This window comes from Eleginops maclovinus, chromosome 5 (genome assembly GCF_036324505.1).
Source record: "Eleginops maclovinus isolate JMC-PN-2008 ecotype Puerto Natales chromosome 5, JC_Emac_rtc_rv5, whole genome shotgun sequence".
In the NCBI taxonomy this organism is placed as follows: Eukaryota; Metazoa; Chordata; class Actinopteri; order Perciformes; family Eleginopidae; genus Eleginops; species Eleginops maclovinus.
Window position 1 is genome coordinate 23,335,274 of NC_086353.1, and position 12,762 is coordinate 23,348,035.

Genomic DNA, 12,762 nt, shown 5'->3' on the forward strand with positions numbered 1-12,762 from the left:
CCTCTGCCCCCTTTTTATCCTGCATGCCTCTGGTGTGGGTGGGGGTGTGCAGGAATGAAGGGAGGAGCTTTACCTAAAATGATTGCTCTGCCCCACCTCTCACACACACCCTTGAGGTTCATTTTGTCCAACAATATTAAGGAGAAAGAGGGATCAACCTGAATCTAATTCTTTCAGGCGATAAATTGAATTTATTAAAATTTCACAGCTACCTGCAAACCTTATGGATTCATTGCTCCATTTGTCCTTTATCTGTATGTTAACGTGCATGAAGAAAGGGTATACATATGATGCTTAATCTTTCTTTTCTACAAATATATTGTGAAACAGACACGCCCGTTGCTGTCCAGTTAGTTATTCAGTCAAATCTGGTTGGTTCTTTCGACAAGTCATGTGTCTTTACTGAAATTTCTTTGTTGAGCAAGACTGCTATGTTGTCTAAACTTGTTATGTTACCAAGACAACAAGTATTATATGGTTCAGTGCACTTGGTTCTTTGTCTTTCCTTGTTATCCTGTTTGAAAATCAGAATTCTATTTTTTGTGAGTGATAGATTCAGTTATTCTCAAACCTGAAACTGCATGCATTCTCTTTGCGATGCTCAGCAATAGCCTGCAGCGTTGACAGTTAGAAGTAGAGTTTTTATTTATGATGTCAGTCGATACCTGGCCTTATTTAAGACCTGGGGGAAAAAAACGCTGTCGGAAAGCTCATAACAGATATGCCAGTGTGTTCTTCATTTTTCCTGGCACATTACTTTGGCATGTGCATCATGCCCAAACAAGAACAAGCTCTCCTTTGTTTGCTTCTCTCCATTTGACCACAGAAGTCTTTACAGGCTTTATAACCTTTCCTTGCAGGTTTGAAACATTAGAATAATGGATGTAAAACGTTCTGCTTCTGGGCAATTCGTATACGATGTTTTTACTTCTAAGCAGCAAACGACTGTGCACATCCACAGCCTGGACTAACACATAGCAGATGTTTCTTTTCACTGCTGCATTTCATTTTGAGGTCGCATACTCCTCTCATGCACGTGCTAAACGGCTATAAATCACATCCATGACAGTTTGAAACCCTATTAATATATGAGTGAAGATATTTATCTCTCTCTGGAGATAGCATTTTCACACCAACTCACCAAACCTTCGTACACACTGTAATGGTTAGCTCTGTGCAGCTTAGTTGCACTACATGAAGTGTTTCAATGCTCCATTTGCAGATCAGAATCAGACACAGGGCTTACAAGGAGATTTTGTTGGACAATTATACATATTAACAGGAATTAAAAATGCCAAGCAAAGTTCTGCCAAACTCAAAAATGTGTACAAGTATAAAACAAAAGATGGTTTAAAAAGACAACCAAAATGTGTTCATTACAACTGTTTTAGAATGAGAGGGGTATGTAATGCCCGCACACTTTCTTTTTAGATTAATTTTAAAGTTTTACAGCACAGAACAAGCTAAAAAAATTGACTAGAATAATTCAAAGAGGTTAATATTAGTATGTACACTGACAGTGTTGGAAGAAATACTCAGATCCTTTACTCAAGAAAAAGTACAAACAATGTTAGAATTCTCCCCTACAAGTAAAAGTCCGGATTTCAAAATGTTACTTTGATGAAGTACAAAAGTATTAGCATCAAAAAGTACTACAAGTAAAAGTATTCATCCTGCACAATTTCAGAAGTCTAAAAGTACAGCATGAATAAATTGCTAATTGTAAAAAAAAAATCTAAAAGTAAAAGTACTCATTATGCAGATTTGATCTTTTCACAGTATTATATTATGTAGGTTATTACAGTATGTTATATTGTTTTTATGTCAGAGCATTTTATTCTAGTTTGTCTATGTGGAAAAAATGTAGATACGTGAAGTACTGTGGAGATTAGTAATACAGTACAGCATTATATCACATCTGCATGTCTTGTGCTTTTATATGTACAAAATAAGTTTGAGTGTTAAAATAAATGTAGTAGAGTGAAAGGTACAATAGTTAGCCATGGATGTGTAGTTACTTACCTTCTTAGTATTTTTACTTTACTTTTTTTCTTCTAATCTAACTAATGTGTGCTTCTCTTCTAATATCTTACCTTTTTCTGTCTTATTGTGGGTTTTTTTTACCGGCTATGCCACTTTTGCTGTGGGACTAATAAATGATTTCTGATTCTGATTCTGAATGTGGCCTCTGAAATGTAGAGGAGAAATGTAAAGTAGCAAATGGAAAAACTGTAAGACAGTACAAACATAAAAAAAGTCTTCAGTACAATATTTGAAGAAATATACTTAGTTACTTTCCACCTCTGACATTTTACCATTTCATATATTTAGGTTCCCACTACCAGCAGAACCGGAGGATGGTGTAAAGTGTGTACAAATCATACAGTGCAAGACAACAAAGGCTCTGTATTATTTCTGCAATCATACATGTTTGTGATAGAATAACATGAGGGTGTGGCACTGGTGATCCTTAAACAGAGCTTTGTGTTAACAGCGAACTGGTTGAGTTAGTTTATGAAAAGGCTACTGTAAATAAGAATCAGGATTAAAAAGCAATTGTCAATCACTTGTAAAGCACCGGGACACTGTGAGAAACATGCTTCACTGTGAAACCAGGACAGGAGAATTTCTGTTTCATGTACATTGAAAATAAATATCACAATAGCAAAAAAGATAATGCTGACCTAAATTAGACACATTGCACAATTTGATAATAGATACACCTCTTTAGTAGTAAAACCAACTCAATGGAAAGTATGCGCATAGATGACAAGGTAATAATAGGTTGGCTGTTGTTAGGCATCCATATTTCCCCAGGCAAAATTCAAAGTAATCTCAAAGATCACCCAGGTCTCTCAGGCTGCTCTGCAGGTTACAAGCAGTTCAGGTAAAGGAAAGGATTCAAGCTACAGATAAGGCTGCAGAACCTCAGTATTTCTAACAATTTTCCCAGATTGCACCTTCTGGTCAGCATCACATTTCCGGATTGTCTTTTGTAAAACATAAAATCAAACTTGAGGGAACTTTAGGATGTGCAGACCATGTACATGCACAAAAACCGCACTACAGGAAAGGGTAAAACTCAAAAACAAAATAAGGCTCCTTTAAACAAACCTTCTTTGAACAGACCCAAAACGTATCCGCTCGACAATACTTAAGTTCTAAAAATGGTGCAGGTTGGCAGAACGTATCTCAATTAGTAGTGCACACACCTCATTCATACCCTGCTACACACCCAATAGCCACAGACACGTGTTAGTTTAAGTGTTCTTGTTAAGTTTTTCCTGCATGCTTTTTAAAACCATATTTTTGATCCTATATAGACAGTCTGTTTGATATAACTTCCTAATAGCTACACCATATAACTTCAAATGTCTTTTCTGAGGCATTTAGCAGTTTTTGACTCTGGGAAAGTGTTCAAAAAGGGTTAAAGTCCGATAACAGCTAATGTATATGAACTATCTTTTTTTACTAAAAACATATTTAGGCTATTTTATCTGACCTTTGTTTGATAATAATCTAATAAATAGAGAAATGCACGTTTAATAATTAACTCTAATTCTAGCTTGAATTGGCTTTGAATATTGTATAGACATCTTGTGAAATCAGGAAACATGTTGCAAACTTAAGCTTGCCATTAAATCATGTCCCCTTCAGTTGTATTTTTGGGATCTCATCACTTTTACAGCAACCTAAATTCAATTATTTTATTTGTCCAATACTTTGGTTTAAAGGGGCCCTTTTATGCATATTTTCAGGTTCATATTTGTATTTTGTGTCTCTACTGGGACATGTCTCCATACTTTAATATTCAAAAAGCTCTTTATTTGTCTCATACTGCCTGTGCTGTAGCACCTTTGTTCACCCTCTGTCTGAAACCAAACCAGAGCCCAGTCTGCTCTGATTGGTTAGCTGCCGGGCTCTGTAATGTTTGGTCGACTTCTAAGCAATGTTATTAGCCTATTACACACAATGTTTTAGAGCACTAGCCAATAGAAGCACGAGTGTCATTATGTCGCGGAAGTAAACAAAGGACTAAAATCGATGTGTTTCAGGCAGTTTGTGGGACAGAAATGGGACCTTCTGGATTTTAGCCTTTGCAAATCATTTACATGCACACAAACCTAACACACCACAAGAAAGCGAAAACCCTCAAAAGGATAAAAGGCCCCTTTAAGACGAAATACATGTGGGACGAATGGCATTGCATCAGCCTCAGTTGTAGATTGTGTTGCGCTAACTTGCATGCTAACTCGTTAAACTAACATTGTGAACGTAGTAAACGTTATCGCCTTACCTGCCAATGTTAGCAGTAAACCTAAAACTCTGCTGTACAGACTCACAGAGATGCTGCATGGCGTATGTTATCTAATGTTAGCATGCGTTAGCATTAGCACTGTCCTGTCATAAACTGGACCGTTACCAATAGACAACCTCCAGTTCTTAAAAAGGGAAAGCAATGTAAAAGCGCCATCAACTTGCTAGTCTGTTTGTCTAAAGGTCGATGACAAAGTCCGATTGTATAAAGGTCTATTACAAAATCACACTAATAATAACTTCATTTAATAAATATTTCCTTACTCCTTATGGTCTCAGTTCATAGTGTCAAGCCTTCCTCTACACAGCATTATGATCAGTTAGTGAATTATGATCCCACTTAGAGAAAATAAGACGATACAGCGGTGTATGCTCTAGGGTGGGACTACATGTTGCTAGAACGCTATTCCCTTCACAGGTTCTTTCATGTCATGAAGATTAATAGAAAAAAATATTCTAACTAAATCCTTTTGTGTCAGTTGTTCTGCCCCCCTCTCTCACTGCATCTTGCCGCAAGCAAGATGGCAGAGGCCAAACCTTAAAATTGTAATACACAAACTCACTCTCTACAATGGTCTTGTTCACAAATGTAATCTATTAAAATCCCTATAAAATAACTAAAAAGGTCATAGTCTTACATGCTGCATACTTTATTGAATGTAGAGGTTTGTAACCCCCTAACCCTAACCTTAAACGCCTGAATTTCCCAAAGGGGATAAATAAAGTTCCACCTTATCTTATTTTAATTGAACTGAAACATTGCACTTTCATTACACACATTTTATCTTCTCATGTAATCAAATGAGGATATGATCACGCAACAAACAGAGGCTATGCACACTCCCTGCTCTGACAAAAATGTTTTAATACCTGTGGTTTATGTGCTGAAAGTGATTTATGCTGCCTCTGTGTGTGGCGGCAGTGCAACGTGTGGCCGTGGTTCTCCGGTTTGCAGCTAAGTATGAAATGTGCATGCTTTTGCAAACTGGTGTATCTCTACTCAAACTAAAAGTAATCTTCAGCTTTATAAGATAACATTTACACATATTTTAACCCCACTGCGGAACAATTGATTAACACTGTGTCGGTGACAACGTGCTCGGCAATGGCATGTGAGGGAGTAGTACCAAGTGGCACCCCAAATCCACTTTTCATGTGAGCAGGAATGAGTTCTCAAACTGAAGTGAGCCTATTCAAGTCTGAGTTCGAAGTGCCTCGCTGACTCAAATACCTGCAGCTTGGGGTGAAACGGGAACGGTATGTCTGAATGTGTTGTGGCATGAGAAATAGCCCGGAGAGATTTTACCTGGGTGTGTCACTGTCATTTATGAGCCAACATTGAACAATATCTCATGAGGAAGGAGGTGAGATGACTCATCACAACGTGAGCTGTTATTTGGCAATGCTACTCTGCACTTGTGTTTATTTTATTTCAGGCTTGGACTGGTTTCTGCTGCATCTTGCAAAGCCCTGCAGGTATCAACCACACCCTTTACAGCTTCCTGCAAATCAAACCTAGCGCCTCTGATTGTCAGATGTAATGCAGAGGTCTGGAAATGTACTGCCAAGAATTCCTGTCTTTGAGCAGATTCACAAATTATATTTAGCATTTCTAAATAAAAAAGTAACCCAGATCTTCATTGTCTCTTTGATTTTCTTCTGAAAGAGCCCATATGCACAAAATGATGCACTTAATTGCTTGTGTGTTGGTATTAATCAAAATAACTGCACTGAGTTGAGAGAAAATGTACATTTCCTCATGAGATTTCCTGTGTTTTCTATGTCTGTGAAACAAATTTGCAGAGTTGATGCAAAGGCAATCAGGTTTCTTTTACAATTTGGCATGAACTTGACTGCAGGAGGGCAAATTTAATGTGAGGATTTTTCTTAAAACTGGACATTTTGTTGGAGCAAGTTGCAAGGGTAAAACAATGTTATGCAAGGTTGCTTGCTGCTGATTTTGTCCTGTGTGTTCATGGAGGTTACTTTCAGGGAAAAATAAATCCAGTCCTCTTCGCTTAAACTCAATATTTCTCTGCTGCTCAGAGCTGTTGCAATATAATGATAATAAATCATGGTTGAAATTACGTTTAATAACACCGTTGACAAATAGCATCGATGTCTCAATAGAGTGGTGCAGAAAAGCAGTGAAAGGAAGGGAGACTTTCATTCTGAAAACAGAATTAATTCTAAGGTGGAGGTTTGAAAGTCTCTGCTTGGTTCAACTCATCCCAATGATGCAGCTTCTGTTGACCTCACAGAATTAAAAAAAATACAGTATTTTCTTCTCTGCATGTTCTGTGAATTCATACTGAATGTCATGCATGGGTTAGGGTAATATGTACTTTTCCTAGAGTGTCCAACATGGCTTCAACATTCTGTCTTATTCTGCGGGCTAGTTTATAGTAACAGTACAAATAATAGTGGCTCTAAATGTGTCTTGTGCAGCTAAAATCTGTTTCCACTTTGAAAAATTACATTACGCAACACAAAAAGGTCGTGGAGGTCTTCCCTCGGAGAGAATAGGAGAATGGTGACATCTAGTGGCCATGAAGGAAATTACACTATCAACATTTTCATTTAAATTAGTCCGATTTTGCTTTATTGTGACGTATTGGGTTAATTTTAAGCAGAAGATTCACACAGTAAAGATACAAAGAAACCCTACCACAAGTTGGGTTTTAGTTTTAATAGTTTTTTTTTGCATGAGCTAAAACGTGCTCAAATCCTGACACCTCAGTTATAAAACAAAACGTTTTTGAATTTTAATACACATTTGAGAGGAACAATGCATTTTTTCATCTTAGCTTTTTATGTATGTCATATTTTGGTGTGGACAGTAACTAATTACATCTACATCAAACACAATTTGAATCACTTGTTCTCTAGTTGACTAGCTGTCTATTTCCTACTACTTTATACTTCTACTCTATTGCAAACTATAGGCAAATAATGTATTTTCTACAGCAATACTTTGATTGAATAGCTTTGGTTACATTCAAGATACTGATTTATAATACAGATATAATCAATCATGTATTATGTTAGGTATAAGTCAACCTTCTTAATCCATTGGTGAAATTCACAAGCTACCCAGGAGTATACATATAATAAATCCCCCTTTTTTAACCAGCTGAATCATTAAAGTAGGAGGAGCATGATTACTTGCTACATCCCTGCTATATAATTGCAATTAAAACAAATCAAAATCGACTTAAAATGCGAGTTTACTGTCAGCAGAGGTGTTACTGAATCTCTACTACCTCAGTGTCCATAGTGGAGGACACCACCTTCCCATCGATTATTTCCTCCGTGATGGTCTTCGTCCTCCTCTCGATATGGGGTTTGTGCTCTGCAGAGGAGAACAGGCATGATGCATCATGGGACCAGTGGTAGAAAAAGCACTCAGATCTCGTACGCAGGTAAAAGTAGAAATACCAAGAACAATTCCAGCAATCAAAAGGTAATTCAAGTAAAAGTACCAAAAGTAAAAGTACTCAATACGCAGATTGGTCCATTTCAGGATAATATATTTATATGTGTTGACTTTAACTGTTGATGCATCAATGTGTTCATCAAAGCTCCTAAAAGTGAAACAAATTTTAAGACGAGACGAAGCAGTCAACATTCATCAGTCATAAATCCTTATATTATTGCACAGGCTTTAATCCCTGCTGAAATCTGAAAATGCATTATCAGATCCTGTTTCATTTCTGAAAATTGAGGATTACTAGTGAGATTAGAATGTCACTTAAAAGTAAAAAAGAGCATATTGTGTTTGTTGTAAAAGCAGCAGATTTAACTTCTATTTTGTAACTGTACTGTTCTGTAGGCTAATACTTTAAGTGTGAATCTATAAACCTACTGCCTGAATCTGCTTTATGGTTGTTTTTATGGTTTCTATTATTCAGCAGGTGAACCTATAAATTCATAAAATAGTGAGTGTGAGCTTAGCTGTGTGTATTAAACCTAAACGGAGCATTTTCTGTCAGCTCAGATTTAATTTTGCTTTTTAAAACTGTAGTATGTGCTCATGTGTTTCATTGTTGGTGTGTTACTTAAAGTCTGATTAGGTGTTGATTATACTTCACATCATTAATCCAAATCTGCAAAGTAACTAAAGGTATTACATAAATGTAGTGGAGTAAAAATACCTCTTTTACCTCTGAATTGTAGTGCGGGAGAAGTACAAAGTAGAACAAAATTGAAATACTTGAGAAAAGTATTAGTCCCTTAAAATGGTTCTTAAATGGGAATACAGTGCAATGCGTCAATGATGTTGGAACAGGATCAGAAAGTTAATTTACAGATCAACAAAAAACTAAAAGAACATTTAATGCACTTTATCACGTGCCATAAAAATGGAATATAAAAGTCATGGTACAGTGTGTATGTCATAAATTATAATGTCCTTGTTAATAATGGGATTCTTACCTTCCACTTCCACAACCTCTTTGATAACGTAGGCCCTGTGGAGAAAAAGAGGTCACTATAAAACATATTTTTTCTTTAAATTGTATTCTTCTACTTTCCACTTTAAAGAAATGAAACCCCTCACCTTTTCTCCTGAATCAACCCCCTCTCACGCGTCTCTCCGTCCAGCAGCCTCCTGTACTCCGCAATCTCCAGCTCCAGCCTCATCTTGATGTCCAGCAGGATGTTGTACTCACTCTTCTGCTGATCAATGGACGACAGCAGACTCTGCAGCTCCAGCTCCAGCGTGTTGATGTGGAGCTGATTCTGGCTGAGCAGGGTGTTGAACCGGATATTTGACTCTTCCAAAGTCCTCTGTCTGCACTGAATCTGCAGGGTGGATGGGAACCATGTTAGGAAAGCTATGTCATTTCCATAAAATGCCGTTATTTGAAATAATAAAGACCTAGTTGAATTAAAATACTCATTTAAAGCTCTACCCAATCAAATGCATGTACAGATTCCTGGTAAACCACATGGGGGCAGTATTTGTGCCAAAAGATAAAATGGTACTGTAACTAAGGGAAAGCTCTCCTGAGGGAGGGTCAGTATTAAAATCCATTGTGTAGTGGTAAGAAGTCTGATGAGTCTTTAAACACATAATCTATTACTCCATCAAATTTCATCCATCAGATTGTATTGTCTGCTCCTTTTCAACAGCATGTCACCAAGTCTCGGCACTCAAGTCCTAAACAGTTCAGTTTTGAGGCCTTAACAACTAATAATAATGTTAATGCTAATAATAATAATGCTAATAATAATAATAATAATAATAATAATAATAATGCTAATAATAATAATAATAATAATAATAATAATGTGCTTCTGTCCAATTTCCACCCAATTTGGGAACAGTTAAAATATACATGTGGGCATGTGAGTGTTGTTTTAAGACAGACTTGAGAAAAAAGTGAACCTACCCTTTAATCCAAGTGGGATCATCGAACTGCACAGTGAAAAGGAGCTTTTGCATTTAGTGGGTCTACGTCTTACCTCTGTGAGGATGCCTTCCAGACTTATCTCCAAGCTCTGGTAGATCCTCTTCTGTTCTGACAGCTCCGTGGAATATGAAGTCACCTCTATGGTAGAATCTTTGACTTTCACACTGAGTTCGTCCACCTATTTACACACAAACACACACATTTAGTACATACACAATAGATCTCATGACATTGCCACCTTTTATCATCATTATTTGTATTGCTCTCCTGTCTCACCTTAGCTTGGAACCATTTCTCCACTTCCTGTATGTTCTTCACCATCAGGGCTTCATACTCCTCCCTCGTTTCCTTCAGCTCCTGCGCCATATCTACAGACTCGGCGCTGTCGACCCTCACATCCACCGAGCCACTCTGCTGCTCCCTCATCACACGCAACTCCTGCAGCATAGACACATTTTTATTATCTCTTCCCTCTCACAGGATCAAATGGCTTTAGTGTCTTATCCACAGCTAGTGTAGATATGCAATTAAAAATTAAAGTCAAAGGCTTCTCCAACAATACTACACAAATATATATAGATGACAAAAGAAAAGAAAATAGTGCAAGAAAAAACAGAGTAGAAATAAAATGTGGTGTGTGACCCCCACCAACCACCAGACAGCACCATTGGGCATTAAAACAGAGCATGAAGTGAACCATCCTCTACAACAGAGAGGTGTCTCTGAATGGGTCTCACCTCCTGGTGGCTGCTCCTCATGTACACCAGCTCCTCTTTCATAGATTCTATACTCATCTGTAGGTCGCTGATGCCGAGGGTCATGCTGTCCCGGACCCCTTTGAGACGATTTACATCAGCCTGCACTGTGGAATACATGCTCAGCTCTGTCTCATACCTACAGAAGGAAGCCATGTGTAGGTCATAAATTAAATTAAACTTAATTCATATCCTTGACCTAAATTCTGTTCCAGTTTCTTTTCTCCTATTTTTTGGAGGGTGCATGAAGGGACCGGAGATGGAAAACTTACTTTACTTGAAAGTCTTCCACAGCCAGTTGAGCATTGTCCATCTGCAGTGTGATGCGTTGGTTACCTAAAAATCTCTGCAAGATCTAAGTGGGAGAAAACGTTTTTCTAACATTATTCCATTCATATTTCAGCATTTCACTACAGCACAGACTCATCAGTACAATGATGTGTCATTTTTGTACAGTAGCAGACACCAAAACATGTGAACGCTACCTGGGCACGGAGATCAGTGATGATGGCGAAGTACTTTGTAAAGTCAGCGGCGAAAGAGGGAACTCTCTTCTCACAGTACTCTCTGATCTGCAGTTCCAGCGTCCTATTGGCGGACTCCAGGGTGCGTACCTAAACACAACCATAGGGTAATGTCAAACCAACTCTCTCTAGTGATGCATCACACAGTGACAGGTGCATCCATTCATAATAAATCTTGGCTCAAATCCTATGTCTTGCTGGCGGGAAGCTATGTGTAACTATTATTATTAGTAAAGTGAATCAACAAAATGTACTTAAAATGAAAATTGCTTCTTCGGAAGGCTCCCTGTCAGTGGAGTATTATTACCAAAAGAAATGTTATACGTAGTGGTGTAAAGCAACATAAAGTACATTTACTCAAGTTCTGTACCTCTACAATTTTGAGATAGTTGTACTTTACATGAGTATCTCAATATTTGTGTTACTATGTATATTCTACTCCACTACAATTCAGAGGTAAATGCTGTACTTTTACTCCACTACATTTATTTAATCCCTTTAGTTACTTTACAGATCTGGATTAATGATGTGTAATATAATCAACCCTTAAATCAGACTTTAATTCACCTGGAGTAAATCCAGCAGCTACCCTGCAGTATACAGAGCCATTAAAACTAGCTGCACCTTTACCAGCTCTGAGAACACTTTAATGATCAATACTTATAAAACATATCAGAGATATTATTCTGAAATGGACCAATCTACAGAATAGTATGTAAGTATGTTTTGATGCTAATACTTTAGTACTTTAACTTGAATACAATTTTGAATGCAGGACTTTTACTCTAACAGTTTTCCTACTCTGATACTTTTACTGAAGTACAAGATCTGAGTACTTCTTCCACCTTGCTACTTGCCGTTTTGAGGTAAAGGTTTATTTTACAATGATTTCTACCTATTATATGTATTAAATGTCATAATCTGCAAAGTAACTCTAAAGCACAGTAATTATGTAGAACCATATTAGCCTTCAAAACACAGTTGCATGCAGTAAAAAAGTGACAATGTGAAAAATTCTGTCCAAACTGATGTAATAAAGAAGTCATTACTTTACTTAATTAATTTGATTTGTTTGCTACCTCTGCTAATCCACCTTTAAAAAAAGGTTTGGCACAGAATGATGACTTTGAATATTTTCCGCTATCACTTACAGTGCAATTGGATCTGTTAATGGCCATTGTAAAAGAGGAAGTCATTCCAACCATAATCATTTATATCAATATCCATATCTGACTATTGTTTTAGGACCGACAACAAACATTGTGAACCTCTCCTTTAAAGTATCATCATCGTCCTCATTCTCATCATCATCATCCTCATCCTGGCTCACCTTCTCCAGGTAGGATGCCAGGCGGTCGTTGAGGTTCTGCATGGTCAGCTTCTCATTGTTGACCACTGCGCTTTCATTGTACTGGTTCACTGACCCAGAGGAAAAGATTGAGTGGGAGATGCGGGTCCCATAACCCCCGGCGCCCCCATACACACTGGGCGAGCGGCCCTGCTTCAGTGACCCGCCGTTGTAGAGGAGGAAGCCCTGGCTGCCTCCGGCAACCTGCTGCATTCCTCCGGCAACCTGCTGCATTCCTCCTCTCAGGCTCAGAGAGCTGCTGGTCATACTCTGAGCGCTGTAGCTCTGGCTTCTTTGGCGGCTGAGTGAGACAGACATGGTGGAGGTGAAGATGGAGGTGGAGTTGACCTGGAAGTGATGAGCAGAGATGAAGAGTCTCCGAGGAGTACCTGAGCCTGCAACAA

General features: G+C 37.9%; 1 protein-coding gene across 1 annotated transcript; it reads right to left on the bottom strand.

Moving 5' to 3' along the window:
- Positions 1-6,890: 6,890 nt before the first annotated feature.
- LOC134865021 (keratin, type I cytoskeletal 19-like) lies at positions 6,891-12,762 on the bottom strand. Its single transcript, XM_063884403.1, has 9 exons — positions 12,341-12,762; positions 10,972-11,100; positions 10,759-10,841; positions 10,469-10,625; positions 10,008-10,169; positions 9,784-9,909; positions 8,876-9,120; positions 8,752-8,786; positions 6,891-7,669 (listed from the first exon to the last, which is right to left on the bottom strand). The coding sequence occupies exons 1-9, from the start codon at positions 12,674-12,676 to the stop codon at positions 7,563-7,565; spliced, it is 1,380 nt and encodes a 459-aa protein (XP_063740473.1). The 5' UTR covers positions 12,677-12,762; the 3' UTR covers positions 6,891-7,562.